Source organism: Vidua macroura, chromosome 7, assembly GCF_024509145.1.
Source record: "Vidua macroura isolate BioBank_ID:100142 chromosome 7, ASM2450914v1, whole genome shotgun sequence".
Lineage (NCBI taxonomy): Eukaryota > Metazoa > Chordata > Aves > Passeriformes > Viduidae > Vidua > Vidua macroura.
In genome coordinates, this window is record NC_071577.1 from 2,076,016 (window position 1) to 2,093,241 (window position 17,226).

General features: G+C 53.3%; 1 protein-coding gene across 1 annotated transcript; it reads left to right on the forward strand.

Moving 5' to 3' along the window:
* Positions 1-662: 662 nt before the first annotated feature.
* Positions 663-7,151, forward strand: LOC128809944 (uncharacterized; the record flags this gene model as incomplete). Its single annotated transcript, XM_053982375.1, is given in 13 exon segments — positions 663-785; positions 3,028-3,117; positions 3,368-3,467; positions 3,570-3,712; positions 3,852-3,866; positions 3,868-4,052; positions 4,371-4,480; positions 4,765-4,863; positions 4,866-4,905; positions 5,283-5,433; positions 5,436-6,105; positions 6,108-7,051; positions 7,053-7,151. Coding segments are annotated over 13 exon segments (2,703 nt in total), but the record flags the coding sequence as incomplete, so codon positions are not given.
* Between the last annotated feature and the right edge of the window lie 10,075 nt (positions 7,152-17,226).

Genomic DNA, 17,226 nt, shown 5'->3' on the forward strand with positions numbered 1-17,226 from the left:
CTGCACCCAGGGGTGTTGCCTTGAAGGCATCCAGTGCTGAAGCATGAGGCAGCTCCTGAATCAGCCTAGGGAGGTCATGGCAGCAAGTCCTGGGAGCCGAGAGCTCCCAGGTGTCACTGGGAGTACCATGGCCGCCAGCTCTTGATCTGCTTCCAGGCAGCCAAAGGTGGAAGGGAGAAAACAAGTATGGGTGCTTTGATGGCATCTGAGGTGCTTTGGGAAGCTTTGTTTCTGTCATTCTCTAACCCTGAAGGGCAGCGGAGCAGACAGAGCACCCCAGTGGGGTGGCTTGGAGCCAACTCCAGCTCTGCCAGGCTCTAACCAGAAGCCTCCTGGCTGTGTTGGGTGGTGTTCTCCAGCCTGGGCAGCAGAGAAGCACTCAGCCCCCCTCTGTCCGTTGCATCTCTGCCTCACACCCTGGCAGGAGTGAGGTTTCCCAGAAATGAGATCAAGCAGGGGAAAGAATCTCTTGGAGGAAGCCTCAGGCAAGCTGGGCATGGCTCTGTAAGTGGGCTCTGTGCCAGTTCCCACTGATGGTCACACCTTCCTCCACACTGCGCTGGGTCCACGGCATCCAGTAGCTGCATGAGCAGCCCTGGGGTGGGAAGGAGAAGTGGGAGGCTCCTGCCTTGCCTCTTCCACACTGATTTCTTGCCTTCTCACTTGCAGCTACAGCTCCAAACGTTGGCAGCTGCATGGATCAGCCCAGACCCCCAGGAGGGGACAGATGGACAGAGCCGCAGGGTGACAGGGAGCTGTTTCCTGAGGGGGAGCTACTGCTGCAGGTATGGTGCTGTGGCTTGGTCATTTGGGGTCTCCCCAAGCTGCTCTGGAGCTTGTGGTCGCATCTGTGGAGCGGGAGGAGACCCTGCCTTGCCCAGAGCTGCTTCACTGTGATTCCTGCAGGCAATGAGTTCCTGGGGACAGAGACCAGTGGCACTGCCTGGCTGGGATGGGTCCAGATCCCCATTCCCACCATTCCCTCTCATCCCACAGCAATTTGCTGCCCCTTTGATTATATTACATCTCATGGACGTAAGCTCCATCCCAACCAAGAGGTTCAGGGATGTCATATGGTGGTGTAAGGATTGATCCCTGAGTAGTTCCCAAGGTGCTGGCTTGGTTCATTATCTTTAGCAAAGGCCAAGAGGAGAATGTTGAGAGCTGTGAGACAAAACATCCCCCAGGAACTCCTTGCCTTACCTGGGGCATTGTGTGAACTCTGGAGGGATGAGTTCACAGCCTGCCTAGGATGGGAAAAGCCCAGCTTCAGTTTGTAGGTTTTGGGGGAGAAAAGAAGAGCACTTGGATGTTGGGCAACAGTGGTGGACAAAACCAGTGGGAAATGAGAGCTATGCTTTGTAGAAAGGCCACGTGTGTCTCATGAAACAGCTGACAGTGAAGCTCGGAGCACGAGGGCCTGGTGAATCAGCCTCCCACAGTGCTGCTGCTTTGGGCTGCCATCTATAAATGTCAGCTGGAAGGGCCTGGCATGGAAGGTCACATGGAAAGGCTGACTGCTGAACAAGCATCTGGGCACATCAGCTGAGGAACATGCTTACTGGGGCTGCAGGACGAGTCTGTGCAAGACCTTCAATCATTCTGTGTTCTTGGCATCTCCCATGCCTGGCCTTTCACAGAATCCCAGAATGGCTTGGGTGTGAAGGGACCTTAAAGGTCATCTTGTGATGAGCTGCCATGGGCACAGACACCTTGCACTATCCCAGGTTGCTCCAAGCCCCATCCAGCCTGGCCTTGGTCACTTCCAGGGATCCAGGGGAACCACAGCTTCTCTGGGCACCCTGTGCCAGGGCCTCACCACCTTCTCCAGCTCTCCTATAGGCTTTCTGGGCCTTCAGTCCTCTTCTCCCACCTCTCCAAACACCAGCAGATGAATGCTTGGCTCTCTTTAAGCCTGGCTTTGGTTGCTTCAGCCCTGCTCCTGCAGAGCCCTCCAGGCAGCAGGCAGTGTGAGCAGACCCCCAGCAGGAGCCTCCATGTGGGATTTGGGTGAGGCAGTGACTACTGGGAGCTCAGTGTGACTGTTGGCAGTGAATCTTGGACTACACGAGGTCCCCCATGGTCCCAGCTGTGTGCCAGTGTGATGGTCACAGAGGAGCAGCTGGATACCAGGAGGGAGCCCGTGACTGCCCCAGCCCCAGCATCTCCTGAGCACTCCCCAGGACTGTGGACTTGGACCATATGATGGCAATTTGTTGAGCCATCAACATCAGAGCATTGGCAGGCTGGGGTGACTGAAGGCATCTGGAAAGCTTATGAGGTGTTACTGCGACAGAAATCTCCCCCGCTGAGCTGCCTGGTGGCTTTTTTTCCTCCCCACAAAGATCATTTTAAGCATATACTGTGATTTGCAGCAATCTCTGACTTGGGATCCCTCAGGGGGCTCCCAAACAGCACACAAAGGGAAGGGACTGGTCCCTCAGCAAGCTGGATCTGTACGCTAAGATTCCATTTCGGGTGTTCTTTCCCTAATTTCTCTCCTTCCATTCACTAATAAATTAAACACATCACAGTGAAGAACAGGGGGCATGAGTTACTATCTAGTGCAGTGCTTTGCTTTTGAGGAAAATCAGCCTGAAATGGACACCAGAATCATAGAATATGCAGAGCTGGAAGGGACCCACAAGAAGTGTCGTGTCCAAAGCACAGCCCTAGGAGAGTGGAGCTATTCCCAGCTGGAAAGGAGGACTCCAGATCCTCCATGAAACCTCTCCCTATCTGGTCCCTCCTGACGCAGGAGCTGCCCTGCAGTGAGAGGGGGTTCCATGGGAGGTTTGGAGAAAGTGGTCAGTCCAGCTTGGATCATTGCTTGTGCTGAGAAGAAGAAACTCCGCAGAAGAGAATCTTGCATGGTTACCAAGTGCTGTCCTTCTTTGTGGGGCTCCTTGTTGAGGAAGAAGGTCCCTTCCTGTCCCTGGATGCTGAAGAAACAGCTGGGGGATTTCATCGTTCAGCAGCGGGATTGAAGCTGGGCAGAGTAAGTTTGGACCAAACTTTTGCTTTCAGGCACTCAATGGATTTGCCATCGCCGCAACTGGAGATGGCTACATCTTCTACATCTTCCCTGCCTTGCGGGACTACTTGGGCTTCCACCAGGTGAGCACCATGTTTTCCTGGCTGGAAACAGATGGATGCAGTCCTGGTGTGGGAAGGAGGTGCAGATGGAGAGCAAAGCTTCCCAAAGGGCAGCAGCTCCTGTGGCAGGGGAAGGAGCTGGAGTTTGCCTGTTCTTTACACTCAGTCCTGCACTTTAGTGCCCAGGAAGGGAAACCTTCTGCCATGTCCTCCTCCCGACACCTCTGCCAGGCTGTCCAGGAGCAGACACTATTCTGTTTTGTCATTCCAGTCGGATCTCATCTACCAGAGTGTGTACGAGATGATCCATGCGGGCGACAGGGCCGTCTTCCGCTGCCAGCTGCACAGGACCCCACTGCATGCTGCTGACAGTGAGTGCCAGGGTGATCCCTGCAGGGGTTCACTTGAGCAGCTCTGATCCGTGAGCTCAGGGTGTGCAGCACAGTTTGGAAAGCTTCCTTTTGATTTTCCAGCTTTTCCCCCTGAGCAGCCGCTGCTTGCCAGACGCAGCGCCACGTCCAGCCCCCAGCACCTCCATGCTGAGAAGCAATCCTTGGTGGAGAGGAGCTTCACCTGCCGCTTCCGCTGCCTGCTGGATAACTCCTTGGGATTCTTGGTAATGCTGGGACACCCTTCTGCTCCTCCTGTGCCTGCAGAGTGTTCCCCCAGAGTCACTTGTGTCCCATAGGGATGAGAGCACAGCCAGTTCCCACCACCCTGTTTGCTTCACACCCACATTTTCTAATCCCTGTAAGGCCTTGAATTTCCACCACCATTACAGGGTGCCTGAAGTTCCTTCTTGGGCAGCAAAAGTCAGCAGCAGACAAGTCCCCAGTTGCTCTCTTTGCCATTGCCACACTCCTCCAGCCTCTCTCCATCCTGGAGCTCCAGACCAAAACACTGATCTTCCAGACAAAGCACAAGCTGGACTTCACTCCCATGGCCTGTGATTCCCGGTAAGGCATCTCTCACTTTCCCTGTGGCAAAATCCCTGGTGCTGGACAGAAAACTAGATCTGGTGGGGACAAGGAACACCTGACCCAGCTCCCATGGCCTGATGTTTTTGTCCCTCTACTGCAGGCCCCCAGTAACACAGGGAGCAGGTTAACAGGGCACCAGCACTTCTTGTCTGCTGTGGTTTGCGTGGTTTGTGGAACAGAGGATGCAGCTCAGCCCAGGGCGAGGTTGCACCATCCAGAGTGGGGGTCTGGCCAGTGAGGTGCAACTGTGGGGGATGCATCCCTGGTGTCACTGCACTCCTGTGCTGTTTCCAGGAGGAAGGTTGTCCTGGGATACACAGAAGTGGAGCTGTGCAGAAGAGGGTCCGGATACCAGTTTGTTCATGCGGCTGACATGATGCACTGCGCAGAGCACCATGTGAGAAGTGAGTGCTGGGGGACTGTTGTGGGGGTGTTTGTGGGGTCCCTCAAGGCTCTGGCTGTACTATTGCTCCTTGGTGCTGTCCGTCCCGGGGCTGGAGTAGCTGTGACAAAGGCTCTTCCTCCTGGATGAGCTTGGGCAGCTGGCAGAGAGACAGCACACTGCATCTCCTGCCCCCGTAGCACGGCCACGAGGTGATAGTCAACTTCGTGGCAACTTGCGTGTGTCATTGGTCTGCCTCCGTGGAGGAGCTCTGTCAGTGGCAGTTCTTTTGTGTCCCTGCCCCAGTGATGAAGACAGGGGAGACCGGGCTGACGGTATTCCGGCTGCTGACCAAGAGGAGCAGCTGGGTGTGGGTGCAGGCCAACGCACGGCTGGTGTACAAACGATGATGCCCGACTGCATCATCGCCCGCCAGCGAGCCCTGTCGTGAGTATTGCTGGCCCCCTTCAGCTGCTCTGGGCTTGGGGGGCTGTCCGAGGCACACAGAGGCCATGAAGGTGGAGGAAAGGGTAGGTGAGGTTGGCACTTTGCAGCATTTGTCCTCCTGTAGTGTGAGTGAAACAGCTCTGAGGAGGTGGTTGTGGACATGCTCTTGTCTGAGAGCAGCAGCCCTTCCCTGAGCCATGCAGACCTCCCTGTGGGCTCCCCAGAGCTCTCTTTAGCCAGCCCAGTCCAGCCCCCTTTTACTCTAGAAAAGCCAGGGCAGGGCTATGAGTTCCCCTCTTGCTGTCAGAAGGGAGGTTTTGCCTGGCCTGGAGGAGCTGCTCATGCTGTTTCCATCCCTTTTTGCCTCCACACCGAAGGAATGAAGAAGGGGAGGAACATCTCCAGAAGAGAAACTTGCCGCTGCCTTTCAGCTTTGCCACAGGGGAAGCAGTCTTGTGTGGGAATGACCTTCCTGGGTTCTTTGACTCGTTCCAAGCCAAGGAGGAGTTGCAGGTGCAAGCAAACTCCAAGTCAAGTCAGAGCAGCGCTTGGTAGACCCCAGCTCTCTCCTTGGGGCCATGATGAAGCAGGATGCATCCGTATACAATTCCCACGCTGATAACGTGCCTCAGGTCTCCCTGCTAGCTCTCATTCCTGAGCCTGATGGGCTGACTCAGAAGGAGGATGTCAGCAGGGCCAAGGAGGACAGCAACTCCCTCCTGGTGGTCATCGAAACCCTCTTTGAGAAGAGTGAGGTGGATGGAAACGTCTGCCAGACCCTAAAGGTGGACAGCACAGAGCTGCAGCAGTGGGAGGAGGATCTGCTCAGCCTGGGGGTAGAGGAGGAGCCACTAGCTCAGGGGCTTGGCCAGAGGCCGGGCACCAAGGTGACATCCTATATGGAGCAGATGCTCCCCAGGGAGGGTGTTGGAAAGAGCCTGGACTTCCCACACTGCCATGAGGAAAACAGTGCTATGGCTCACTTCCAGCGCTGCTGGGCAGCTGGTTCAGCATTCCCAGCACAGCCCCAGGCAGCGGGCACATGGGGAGGCCAGGGGGCTGTGGGCTCCGTGGGCTCCGTAGCCTCCGTTACCTCTGAGGGCAGCTTTGCCCAGCCAGAGCAGCAGGTCCCGTTTAACCCAGCCGGGCCGGTGGCAGGGACTGTGCTGGCTGTTCCCATCTCCAGCAGCAAATCCTCTGCAGACTTCAGCTGGCAAACCAAGCGTTTCAGGCAGAAGCTACCCCCTCTGGTCCTGTAGATAACACTCTTCCTACTGCTCAGAGCCAGCCTGGGTGCCAGCTGGTGGGCTCAAGCTGCTCACCCCCATTGCACTCAAACACGTTGGTGACTCTGTGGCACAATAAACTCCTCCAGGCAAACCCAGTCAGTTGCCCATCGGAGGCTTTGCTGGCCATAGTTTCAAAACAGCTGGAAGCTGCAGGAGCATACGTGGAGTCCCAGACTCTGCCAGGTGGCAGTCCTGAGAATTCCCCGGGGGCTGGGCTGTGGTGGCCACCCCCCTCCCAGTCTTTTCCTTGCCCTGTCCAGGGTTTGCATCAGTCCCTGTTCTCTGGGGATGGGAAGCTCGATGATGTGGAGGCTGCTCTCCCTGCACCCTTAGAAGCCAGAAGGCTGCCAGGGCATGGCGGCTTCCCCAAACAGCCCCTGGTAGCCCACATAGACCCCAGCTTTTCCTGGGAGGGGGAGCAGGCAGTGCTCCGAGAGGACAAGGGGTTCTCACAGCTGTGGCTCCCACAGGCTGGGGCAGCTCCTCAGAGGAGCCATGGGGCAGGGCCAGTGCACCACAGCGGACTCCTGCTGAACTCCAGCATGGATCCCAGCACCCACGAGATGGACTGCGTTGTGCTGTCCAAGTGCCACTATGGAAACAGCCTTTTTAGGCATGAGAGCAACTTCCTGAGGGATGCTGCTAAAGTATCCCTTCCCCAGCAGCCAGGCACTTTGCTTTGCCCTGCTGAGAACCACCCTGGAGCACCTTCCTCCTCACCGGGCTCGGTTTCAAGGTGCTCAGCAGCTCTCCCTGTGAAGGTGGGTGCAGGAGCACCCCTGTGCTCCGGGCAGGGTCCTGGCTGCCCATCAGTTCCCTTCTCAGCTGGGCAGCCCCTCGGTACCTGTGAGATCCAGGCTCAAGGTGAGGTGCGAGGGCTGCAGAACCTGAGGGGTGTCCGGCTCCTGTGGAGGTCTGCCAGGGGTGCAGCCACACCATCCTTTGTGGGCAGCCTGGTTTGGGGCTCCATGTGAACCAGGAGCCCTGTCTTGAAAAGCCACCAGCAGCTGTGAGCTCTTCTGGTACCCGCCAGGTGCGTCCCATGCTCCCTGGTCTCTCGGGATTTTGTCTTCCAGTGCTTTCAGGCAGTCTAAGATGAAGTGGTTTGGACTTTTTGTTCCATAAGAAGTCTTTCAGGGAGATGCAGCTGTGCCTCTGGGGAGGCTTGTGGGCTTCTGGGCTCCAAGGAAGAACATTGCTTGCTGGCACATCCGTGTGCTTGGGGCAGCCTCTTGCAGATGGAGCTGCTGCCTCAGAGGCAGGTAGCACTGAACTGCTGTTTCTCAACAAAACAGCGTGCTCTTCTCGTCTCCTGTGTTGGACCACCCTTGTCATGTTGCTGTTTAGTCCCCTGCATCATCTCTGCCAGCCTGAGCCTCTTTTCCTCCTGTGCTCTCCATCTCCTCCAGAGATCATCCAAATCCTTTGGAAAAGATGTTACCAAGCACTTCAAGAAGCTCAGCAGCATTGAAGGGTCTCAGTGAGAGGTGGAGTTGGTGGGAGTGGAGGCATCCTGGGGATTTGGGCTCTCCAGCAGCCTCCCAGGGGAGTTTGGGAGAGGTGGGTACCAGGCACTGTGACTTTTCTGGGATGCAGGGTGGGGAAGGTCCAGCCAAGCTCCCCTTGGGTTTGTCACTGGCTTGTCCTTGTTGTCCTCTTCTCTGCTCCACAGTGCCATGGGACAGAGAAGAGTGGGGCTTCCCCCTGTGGTTTTGCCAAAGCAGTGAGAAGGAAAGGCAGGGAGGGATGCAGTGACCACTGGCTGCCTCTCCACTTCAGACCCACTTGGTGCCCTTCAAACCATTGTTCTGCAGCCCAGAACAACCACTTTGTTGAATTCTCTTCCTTTTCTAGATACGTAACCTAAGATTTGAATGAATTGGTTTTTCCCCACCATGAGAACAAAGTCTTGCAGATCCATCAGGGAAATCCACAAAAAAAAAGCAATGATTTTTTTTTTGGGGGGGGAGGGTGGGGATGATTTGAGACCACACTGACTTGCAACATTGGGTTAGAGAGGTCAGAGTTCTTGGGGACATTCACACCTTCCCCTCATGCACCCATCAGCCTGAGCATCACATCTGCCTCGCACACCAGTGTTAAGCATTTGCAGATCAAATTAAATCAGGCAATCAGCACAGGGCCAGCAGCAAGCCCACATGTCCCGGTGTAGAGTGGCCTCATCTCCCTGGGGCTCTTCCTTCATGCCCAGCCTTGCCTCCGCTCATGGGGCCTGGGAAAGGTCAAGCTCCTCTCTGCAGGCTGGGAGCAGAGCAATGCTGAAACGTGCTGGACCACTCTAAGGTGGCTTCGAGGAGCACCTAGGTCGGGCAGGGAGTTGACTGGCCATGATCCAGATCCAAAAAGCGGCAGGATGGACTCTGCTCACTAGCCTCTCATGCTGGTGACTGTGAAACGCTGCTGGGGGCGTACCAGGGGCTCCCAGTGTTGCAAGAGGTGGGCCTTGGGTTGGGGACACTGTTGCTTGGGGCCGTGACAGACCTCCCTGTGCTCTGTCACTGGTGTCTGATCTCTTGTACCTCGTGGCTGTACAGATAAAGTCTGTTCTGGTGGCAGCATCTCATTTCTGCTCCATGATTTCTTTGTGCTGCTGGTGGCAGCTGGATGGTGCTGAGGGGAAAAGAGCTGTCCGGTGAAATGAACAGGGCTAATGCCTTTATTAAATGTTCAGCTCTTTATTAAAAAGATCAGCTGGGCAGGGGGCTCGACGCAGAGCTCGCCCCTGCAGTCGTAGCTTTCCCAGGCGGCCGAAAGGAAGGAGGCGTGCAGAGTCTGTCACTGAAGTCCAGAGCAGCAGCTGTCCCTTCTTCTTTCCTTGTAGCACACCGGTGGCCAGAGGGTGAGGAGGCGTGGCATGCAGAGTCTGTTGCTGAAGTCCAGAGCAACAGCTGTCCTCGCTCCTTCCATGGTGGCAGCACCAGGGCTCTCTGTCTCTGTCGCCCTGCTTCTCAGAGCCTAATACAGTCTTCTTTCTTAGGTGATGGCAACGGGTAAAAGTCAATCAGGGGATGTGTTTCCCTCTTCCTCAGCTAGGGCATTCGTCTAGACTCCTCTACTGTGTTCAGTTTTTGATTTATAGTCCTTTTTATCTCCTAAAAATGCTCCCATGATCCTATGGGGTTTTTATTTGCATGTTAGTCCCAGAATGGCAGCATGGAGGGGTGGGAGGCCAGTTATCTCCAGGTAGTTTAGAGAAAACAAACAGAGCAATTAGCTAATTAGCATTTCAATATCGGTACTTAGCTAGAGTTAGTAGTTTTTTTTAGTGTTGCCATGGGAACTAGGAAGGCCCTGCCCGCGTCTCTCAGGAACACGTGGAAACTGTTCATTACAAATCCCTCCTCTATTTCTTTGATCGGGCTTAAGCCCGCATCAACTTACAGTCTTTGGCTTTTGAGGGCTAACTTCTTTTGGCTTTTGTATGCTTTTACTCATGTCTGATGGTAATTCTCGTGGCCTTTAGAAACCAAGTAAGACTTAATAATATTCTAATTAAATTTTTTTTTCAGTTAACTCCTTTGGCTAAAGGACACTTAGTCTTATTAAACAATTACCAAGTACTTAAACCTTTACTATGGTACTTTAACTCAGAAACAGTTATTAACACCTTACTGTATATCAGCCTCTAGCAAGTCTTCTTTAAAGTTAATTTTAAGTCCTCTGGTTTCTTCATTACTGTCCATGCACAAGAGGAGGCGGGTAACACTGTTGGGTCTGGTCTGGCGTCTGGGGGTGGCACTGGTCCTTTAACTCTGGTGACGTGGGTCCAGCCTTTTTCTTGGGTCCGCACCGCAGTGTGTGTAGTGAGTAGTACCTGGAAAGGTCCTTCGAATTTGGGGGTTAATGGAGTGGTAGTGTTCCAGGACTTTATCAACACCCAATCCCCAGGACTGATGTTGTGGGCATTGGCGTCCAGAGGGGAAGTTTGGGAGAGATACCCCTTCTTTCGGAGGCCTTCTAGGGATTTTCCTATGACCTCTAAATATTTCTGAGTTGCTGCCTCCCCTTCCAGGTAATCTGCTGTACTGAAAGGGGTGATTAAAAAAAAAGGGAGTCTAAACATTATTTCATAGGGAGAGACCCCTATGTCAGACTGAGGTCTGGTTCTGATGCGCAAGAGAGCGAGAGGTAAACACCTGAGCCAATTCATCTTTGTTTCTTCAATTAATTTAGTTAACACATTTTTAAGAGTTCTATTCATCCTTTTCACTCTTCTAGAGCTTTGAGGATGCCATGGGGTGTGCAATCTCCACCATACCCCCAGGGCTTTTGTTACTTGATGTAAAGTTTGAGCGACAAAATGTGGACCTTGGTCCAAGTCAATGTCATTGACTAGCCCATATCGTGGTATGATGTTTTCTAAGATTATTCTTGCAACTTCCTGCGCAGTTTCCTTTTTGGTTGGGAAAGCCTCCACCCAGTGAGTGAGGTGATCCACGATCACTAGTAAATGTTTGTACTTTAATTTTCCCTTGCAGGGTCAACTTTTGGGCTTCTTTTATCAGGATAGCTGCTGCTGCTGCGATTACTTGCAGGCAAGTTGGCCATCCTCTGGCTACTGGGTCTAGTAGTTTTGAGAGGTAGGCTATTGGCTTTTTTTATCTTTCCCACTTAAATACATTCTATGGGCTTCTTTGAGCAACTCATTCATGTTCTTTTCTTGCCAGTCCTCTATCTTTTCTAGTTTTTGTCTAATATCGGGCCAGGATTTGGTGACAAACTAGACCTTTAAGAGGACTTGACCCTCTGGGCTATCTGGGTCTATATTTGAATACAACTGGAAATTTCGTTTTAGTCGGTTAAGCCAAATTGCCGGGGTCTCATCCTTCTCCTGAGTACCATCAAAGGCCAATTTCGTGTTGCTTCCCCTAGGGATACTCTTTCATCCCTCTTATCATGAGGGCCCTATAGTCTCTCATGTTTTGCCTACCTTCTTGTTGGCTGGGACTCCAGTTGGGGTCTACTAAGGGCATCCCCTGGTTCCCTGGGGGCCCCAGTCCACCCTCTCTTTCCCATATCTTCACCCCTGCCACTCGGATCATCTGGACCTCTCTCGGAGAGAACAATGCTTAGAATAGCTCAGGTCTCCCCAGGTACAAATACTCAGCCCTAGAAATTGGTCCAACTGGCTAGATATTCCAACAGGGTCTTCCACGAAATTTCTTAGCTCTTTCCCAAATCCCCGGACTTTGGAAGCTGCCAAAGGTGCATCCACAAACCTAACTCCCCCAGCTGCTCTACCCATAGGAACCCCTCTAAGGGGAAAGAGACCCTCCACCCTTGGTGCTTTGGATTGGGTGCTACAATACGGCCCTTTTTCTAAGACATCAGGCAGGGAAATAGTAGTGGAGACAGACACTGGAGGCCAGGGGGCATGCCAGGTGGCGAACCAACCCTGGGCAAGGGTGGCCTCAGCTCCCAAGTGGGAGGAGGCAAGGAAACTCCAGCTGGAGAAGGGGAAGAGGGAGCTGGGGAGATGGTTGAGGAAACTAAGGAAGGGACGATGAAACAGAGGTGGGAAAACGGGGGAAAGGAATCAGGGACTCAATAGGAGGGGCTGAAGGACCAACTGGGGAAACTGGAGCAGAAGGGGGCAGGCAATCGAGGGCGTCCCATTCCTTTATTTTTCTAGTCTCCCCCTCTCTATTCTCTTTGTCTTCCTCTCTATTTCTTTATAATTTGCATATTCTCAGTCTCATTATTTATAGAATTCTCCAGCCAGCAAGCTGCATAAGATAGTTGTTCTATATCAAGGTCCTCTCGGGTTTTTTAGGTGCTGGTTTAACTGATTACACATCCACTGATCTTGGGTTCCATACCACGGCCACTCTCCCTGTAATTCTAACTTCGGCCATACTTCTATACTGTAATGTATCATCTTACTCTTGTCGAGACCCTTCATGGTCTCCCGAGAATCCCATTAGTCTAACAGTTGCCCCAAGGGGCTGTTAGGGGGAATTCTCTTTGCTTTGGAAGGATTTGCTCCTTTACTATAACCTCTTCCCATTTTCAGGCCTCAAAACCAAAAAAAATATATATATACCTTAAATGGTGCTTCTATCTAAAATGGAATATACTGACAGGCAGCTAAAGCTCATCAGGCCTCTCCCAACTTAGTCTTTTGAATCACTTGACTAAACTTAATCTCTTTTAACTAAATTCCCACTCTTGGTCCTACCCTCTTGGCACTTTACATTGTCTCTTGGCCAGGACAATCACTAGTCACACTTCCATCTATTGTCTTCTGTTCTTTTTCTCCTTGGCCTAAGTTTTGAACTTCTTGATGGACTTTCTAGGCTTGGACCCCTGCTAAGTCCCGCCCAAACTCTTACTTGGCCTTTTGCCTAACCTTCTTACTAGGCTTGGGAAGCTTGGTCTCCCTGCCGAGGTAAGGTCGAACGTCCTGCCGAGCCTTACACTCGAACTCCGGCCAAGCCCCCTTGCCTGACTCTCCTACTAGGTTTGGGAAGCTTGGTCTCCCTGCCGAGGTAAGGTCGAACGTCCTGCCGAGCCTTACACTCGAACTCCAGCTAAGCTCCCTTGCCTGACTCTCCTGCTAGGCTTAGCTTGCTTGCCTTCCTGCCTTTCTGCTTACTTGGGTTCATGCCTGCTCTGACAGAGACATCCTGCCCTGCCTTCCAGAGACATTCCCCTACCTGCTATGCCGGGGACCTCCGTCCATGCCTGCCATGGACATCCTACCTGCCCTGTTATCCTGTCCTGCCTGGTAGGGACATACCTTCTGCCTGGCGGGGACACGCCCCCTGCCCGGTGGGGACGTGCCCTCTGCCTGCCGGGGACATGCCACTCCTGCCTGCTAGGACATCCTGCCCTACCTGCCAGGGACATCCCACCTGCCATCCTATCCCATCCTGCCTGCCAGGGACATGCCCTCTAGGACCTCCACATCCCACCTGCCCTGCTGGGGGCATTCCCCTTGCCCTGATTGCCAGGGACTTACTTTGCCCCTAGGGGACCTCCACACGCTCGGAGGAGGGCTGCTTTACTTCTAAGGAGACGCCTTAGTCGCTCCTGCATTCCACTCGCTTCCCCCCGTTCCCGGCCAGCCCCTTCGCAGGAGTCTGGAAACACGGTACTAGCGGGTCCCTCTCACTTCGGGGGTCCGAGCTGCCGGCCCCCGTCTCACTCACTTACTCATTCGCTCGTCTCCCGGTTTTTCTTACCAATCCGACGCTCCTCTGTGTTGCTCGTCTCACACTGATCCTAGGGTCCGAAGGTAGCCAGTGACTCCCGAGGGTCTCTCGAAGCAGGTGGTCAAGCTGTCCAGCTGTCCGGGGGTCCTCTTTGGGCGTGGCTATCCCGGACGAGCCGGCAATTGAAATGAACAGGGCTAATGCCTTTATTAAATGTTCAGCTCTTTATTAAAAAGATCAGCTGGGCAGGGGGCTCGACGCAGAGCTCGCCCCCGCAGTCGTAGCTTTTCCCAGGTGGCCGAAAGGAAGGAGGCATGCAGAGTCTGTCACTGAAGTCCAGAGCAGCAGCTGTCCCTTCTTCTTTCCTTGTAGCACACCGGTGGCCAGAGGGTGAGGAGGCGTGGCATGCAGAGTCTGTTGCTGAAGTCCAGAATAACAGTTGTCCCCGCTTCTTCCGTGGTGGCAGCACCAGGGCTCTCTCTCTGCCTTTCTCTCTCCCTGCTTCTCACAGCCTAACCTAGTCTATTCTTTCTTAGGTGATGGCGACGGGTAAAAGTCAATCAGGGGATGTGTTTCCCTCTTCCTCAGCTAGGGCATTTGTCTAGACTCCTCTACTGTGTTCAGTTTTTGATTTATAGTCCTTTTTATCTCTTAAAAATACTCCCATGATTCTAAGGGGTTTTTATTTGCATGTTAGTCCCAGAATGGCAGCGTGGAGGGGTGGGAGGCCAGTTATCTCCAGGTAGTTTAGAGAAAACAAACAGAGGAATTAGCTAATTAGCATTTCAATATCGGTACTTAGCTAGAGTTAGTAGTTTTTTTAGTGTTGCCATGGGAACTAGGAAGGCCCTGCCCGTGTATCTCGGGAACATGTGGAAACTGTTCATTACAGCAGGTGCTTGGGTTGTTCTCTGCAGCTCCAGGTGGATGCCAATGCTGCTCTTCACAGCCTTCTTCCTGCCCCTCTGCCAAGTGCAATGGGCCTTCAAGGACTGAAAGGGGCACAGAGAGCCAAAGGGGGACACTTGCAGCTGCCTCACTGGGAGCTCCTTGGGGAAGCACTTCCTTGAGAAGCAAGCCCCTTTCTTCCAAAGGCGTTTCCTTAAATGTGCAGCTTTTCTGGGGAACACCAACACACCCTTTAAGAAACGCTGGCAAGGCTGAAGGAGTTCAGGTCCTTTCAGGACAGGCACTCCAGCTCTAGCTCGTATTCCCCCAAGTGCGTTTCCAGGTGGAGGTTCAGAGGTGCAGCCCCCGGCCCTCTACCAACACAAGCTGCCCGCTGCCTCTTCACCTGCCTCAACTCCTGCCTGCGTTCATGGCACCAAAACCAGGCTGTTCCCGGCCACAGACCAGAGCCCTGTTCCCGCAGGACGCTCTTGCCAGCACCTTCCAGGACTCTCCGCTCTGCACGCAGCGCTTTTCATGCCTGCTCCCAACAGGCTTTGGAAGGCAGAGCACAACCTGGCTGCCTCTGCCAGCAGCACACCCCAAACACAGGCGGAGGAAGAAGCAGCAGGGGCTGTTTTGCGGCCATGCCCAAGAGAAACGGGAAGGGTGCCCTCCCTGTGGGCTCACTTGGTTGGCTTTCTGACTGGCTCTGAGCCTGGGGCTGCCATTCCTCACCTGTGGGGACCAGAACCACACCCGGGATCCCGGCACTGCCTGACAGCGCTCCGGGCACTGGCACGGTCGCGCGTCCGAGTCCCGGGCCCCGCGCTGCTGCTGCATTTGCTCTTAGGCACACCCAAAGCCGCCTGTTAAGCCTGGATGGTCGCTGATTCTGTCCTCTTCCTCATCCTGTGCAGGGATGGAGCACTGCTGAGCTTTCAAGAAGCTGCTCTTGAAAACTTCCAGCATTCCAAGCTCCTTTGACCTCCGTGGATGCTTGCCATGGAATCCCTCACAGCTGGGTTCATCCTCAGGTTGGCTCTTCCAAATTCCAGGGGCTCCAGGGTGCTCAGCAAGATCTGCAACTCCACTGTGGTGGTGCGTGGCTACGCAAACGGAGCAGAAAGCTTTGTGAATTTGGAGTTTGGATTTTCTGTTTCCTAAACCTAAAGTTGGAATTTCTATTCTGTACTTTTACGTGTATTTACCATTTCCCCTGAAGCTATTCCCATGGATTTTACCTGTAATGTATTCATACTGGACATTGCTCTATTGGTTTCACCTTATCTCTCACTTTCCCCTATAAAAACAGTAAACCAACCCCAGACCGGGGTCACTTGTATGTGCGGCGTTCGAGCAAATACAACCTACTTCGGACTGCGCAACAAGTGTCCAATCTCTTGAGTCTCTTTATCCCGGTCATGGACGTGCTCTTGAAATAGCTCTGTCTGTATCAAATGAACCCCAAAGTTGGTTGTTGCTTCTCTCTGACTGCTCCCGGCAGCGCCTGGCCAACGCCCCTGGAAAAAGGAGCCGGGCGGAAACAAGGAAGTCGGATAGAGAAAGCGACAAGTGTCGCCACAATGTGTGGCTCTGATACAGCAGCTGTTTTTAGGGCATGGCAGATAGCGCTCCGGTTTGGGGCTTTTCCAGATGCTGTTTTCCACAGCCGTCACCGCGGGAGACACAGCCGCTGACGCCGCCACTGCTGAGCCGTCAGCGCCAGAGTCTGCCCGGTGGGAAAAAGCCCTTGGACCACGGCATCCGTGAAGGGGTTCTCGCCCCCTTTCATGCAGCTCCGCAGCTCTATCGCTGCTGAGAAACTGTTCCGGTTTCTGTCCGCTTCCGTTTTCAGCAGGGAGTAGACGCAACTTCCGCACACCCTGAAAGACGGCTTCAGACCAGGAACCGCTGCTGTTTTTTGTTTTCTAAGAGTCGGCGGTGTGGTAAGTTTCAGTTCTAGCATGGGAAGGACCCGGCTAGGGAAATCTTACTTGGTAGAGGCACCCCTGTCCCTGTGGAGGGAAAGGGCATGTGGGTGCGCAGCGTGCGGGGTGCCGCCATCGGTTTTTAGACCTTTTCAGGTTTTTTTCTTTGTTTTTTTCTGGCAGCAGGTGGGTGAGGCTTGCTGGTGGGCAGAATGGGTGGGAAATTGTCCACACAGCAGAAAGAGATTTATAACCAAGTAAAAGGAACCCTGACAGAGTCAGGAGAAAGTTTTTCTAAGAGTTTTGTGAAAAAGTTTATTAAGTGGTTGGTTTTAAGATTTCCAAACGTCTCAGCTCAGGATGTGAGGGAAAAGGGTTTTTGGAAGCGGGTTGGCTTCCAAAACACCTTGTGGGTGAGGGGGATTGGAACCAATCCCAAAAGCAAGCAGCCGAGATTCCAAAACCAGTGTTAGATCTCACAAAAGACGCAGCAGAACAAGCATTTCTTAGTATGCCCTCAAAGGAACCTATAATACCTTATATCGCACTCAAGCAATCTGTTTCAGAGCCATTCATGGATTTTGTTGAATGAGTGAGAGACACGGTCGAGAAAAAGGTGGAAGGGCAAGAAGCACGAGACGAAATCATGTTAGAAATTATTACCACAAATACAAATGAGGCCTGTCGGCGAGTCATCATGGCTCTTCCAGCGTCTCCTCCTCCAACGCTGGATCGGCTCATCAAGGAGTGCACAAGAAAAGCCACCCTGATGGCAGAGGACTTGGTGAAAAATCCTCAGGAAAAAGTGGTTGCTCTGACATCAGCAACCCCAAAAACTCCAACATCGAGTTCTCCTCCTCCCAAACGCAGGTGTTTTTACTGCAATGAGGAAGGCCATCTCATCAGCCAGTGCCCCTTTCGGGGGACAGCACTTCCTCACGGGGGGAGGGAGGTGGAGGGAGAATTCTCCAACCAGAAAAAAAACTAATTGGGGAGCGCGGATCCACCCCGCATGATGATACAAATGGGGTGGGTCAG